The 2,500-nt window shown below is 39.9% G+C and overlaps 1 protein-coding gene across 1 annotated transcript in view; it reads left to right on the forward strand.

Annotated features, from left to right (window-relative positions):
* Positions 1-2,500, forward strand: part of LOC138039113 (focadhesin-like) — a 34,366-nt gene that overhangs the window by 17,238 nt on the left and 14,628 nt on the right. Inside the window, exons 19-20 of the mRNA XM_068885296.1 lie at positions 727-881; positions 1,488-1,571. Of these exons, the coding sequence (XP_068741397.1) occupies positions 727-881; positions 1,488-1,571 (239 nt within the window). The remainder of the gene's footprint in view (positions 1-726; positions 882-1,487; positions 1,572-2,500) is intronic.

A 2,500-nucleotide genomic window follows, 5' to 3' on the forward strand; every position in this document is an offset into this window, starting at 1 on the left:
TAGACGAGCGGAAGCCTTCCGAGACGTCCGCATGCAGGCCAACCTCGGTCCGATGTTTGAAAGAAAATATATATTCATCAGCCTTTCACGTGCGCCATCATTTTCTCTTTTCACTAAGAACCTGAGAGCGAGGCAAGACTGCATGCGGACGTCTCAGAAGACAGACTTCCGCTAGAACAAAGACTTCCGCTCGTCTAAAAATAACTTTCGTGGACATAACATATCCCGGCCAACGCCTTGAGCCTCCCTCTCTGTTCCCTCATTTTCTCTTGACGTCATGTATCGCCGGCTGCCATTCAACAAACCCAAAAGTAATACTTCTGGACGTCTTCGCCTCGTAACGAGAGTTTTTATTAGGGAAAAAAGTTTGCATTTGCTTTTTTTTGGCTTTTCTTTTACACTCTCCGTGAAAACCTGAAAAAATAGATTTTGGGGCGCAAGTTGCCAAATTTTCTTTCATATTTTTTTCAAGTTTGGTTAATAAAATCAATGACATTAAAAAGCAAGCAAGCAAGCAGTATTTCGCTCGAACTTTTCAGAGTTCACCGGTCGCGATGGCGCTCTCTCTGTATTTTATTATTATTATTATTATTGTTTAATTTGGTGATAGAAAAACGAACTCTTGTTTCTTTTGAAGAAATCGTTTGGTTTGAGATAGGCCCAAGTATATTGCTGTTAACATGTTGATGAATCGTAGGATTGGTCGCCATTTTCTCGCCTCACCAGGTGTCCTCTCCTACTTCGACTGCCAGTTCGGTGTTGGCTCGTTCATGTGCTGCTTTGTCTCTTTCCCTGTTGGTACCGTGTCTTGTCACGAGGGATATTGACAGAATTCAAAACATGGTCGAGTTGTTGAAAACCCGAATTCCTGGACAATCCAAGTGAGTGAACAGTGAAGTTTTGCAAACCAGATTTTGTTAAAAGCAACAAGAAATCTCCTAAGGAGAAAGTATGATGTAATTTGGTCGCCAAACTAGGTATGCACAACCTCTTTCGGAGACCATAGTCTGATTTGGAGAGATCTAGACGTTGCACAAGTACTTCGCTTGACCATCCACGGTGTCATTTTCACTTGTCACATTTTCCGATCGAGTGATTGTCACCGAGGTCATGCGTTGTCTGTGTTAACTGTTGACTTTCGAAATGTCTCAAGAATTAACTCTCCTCGTAAGTGTTATCAAAAAATCAACTTTCTCTCAGGTATAATAACGAAAAAGGTGCATCATTGTAATCTCCCGGCCGCGCGATAGTGAAAATTGCCTTGCGCATGTATTGTTAGATTTTAGTTCTCTGCAACGATTATATTATGCACCGTTTATTTAGTTTTTTAGTTGAAGGTGTAGATTTCGATCGGTTAATCATTTTCTTGTTCAATTTAAATAGTTCTTTTCTTCTTTGTTGGTTTTTTAGTACGTCGTCTTAACAACACTAGGTCCATCATGCACTGTCTTTCCCGGATGATTTTACTTTTCTTCTGGTTGTTACAGAGCTGGTAGTTCTGCTGCGGTGAAGAGGTCATGTTCGTTAGGACTTGGTCTTTTGTTAAGTAAACTCTACGAGGAACACTTCAGGTGAGTGTAAATATGGGGTTTCGATCTCTTTCCGTATACCTCCCCTTCCATGGATTTCGTCTCCACTAATGAAAGAACAGGTAGAAGCTCTTCGGGATCTATTTAAAAGGATACTGATTTCACTTTTCCAAAACACCAAAAGTTTCCAAGTAAAATCACTATCTTTTCGAACCTCTTGTAAGTGACCACCTCTCGTAAGCGACCGCGACAATTTTTAGAGCTGCGTATTAGTTTGAAATTTTCTTTCGTTTTTAACCTTTTGTAAGCTATCACTTGACAGGTAATAGAGCGGAAATTGGATAGTAAGGCGTCGTAACATTATTGCATTCCTGGATAGTACAAGAAAGGGAAATTTGTCAAGGGAAAGTACCGACTTTTTTCTGGAAATTCACTTTTCTACATAAATAAAACATTTGAAAATTTAAAGAAAAAAAATGCACTGTACTCTATCAGCCTTAAAAGAGACGACCGTAAGTGTCAATAGCCGTTATCGGAGTTATCAGCGGTTTTGCCGCATAAACGAGGGTAAGGGGTCATTTTGTATAGAATTGACCCTTGAGCCTCTTGCATGTAGTTTTAAACAAACGAAAATGTGCCTGCAGGCTCAACTTCAATAAGGTCTATTAGAACTGATTTCCTGATCACTGACTATACTTTTAAGGACAACCAACTGTTTCAGGGAACTATGGTACGAAAATCGAAGTACAGAATTCAGCGCAGTCAATGCAATCATCCCCTAATCAGTGCAAGGCATATTCAAGGTTTTTATTTTGATTTCAGCCAAGGTATCGATGTTTCATTGTCGCCAAAAAAAATGTATTCACATGGGATTTCAAGTCTATATCCTGCTCCTCACAACCACTTTGCCTTAATTGGTTCTTCTCTTACGAAATTTGGTTATTAAAGGGGCTAGGTCAGGCAAGTTTAGG

Source organism: Montipora capricornis, chromosome 2 (assembly GCF_036669925.1).
Source record: "Montipora capricornis isolate CH-2021 chromosome 2, ASM3666992v2, whole genome shotgun sequence".
Lineage (NCBI taxonomy): Eukaryota > Metazoa > Cnidaria > Anthozoa > Scleractinia > Acroporidae > Montipora > Montipora capricornis.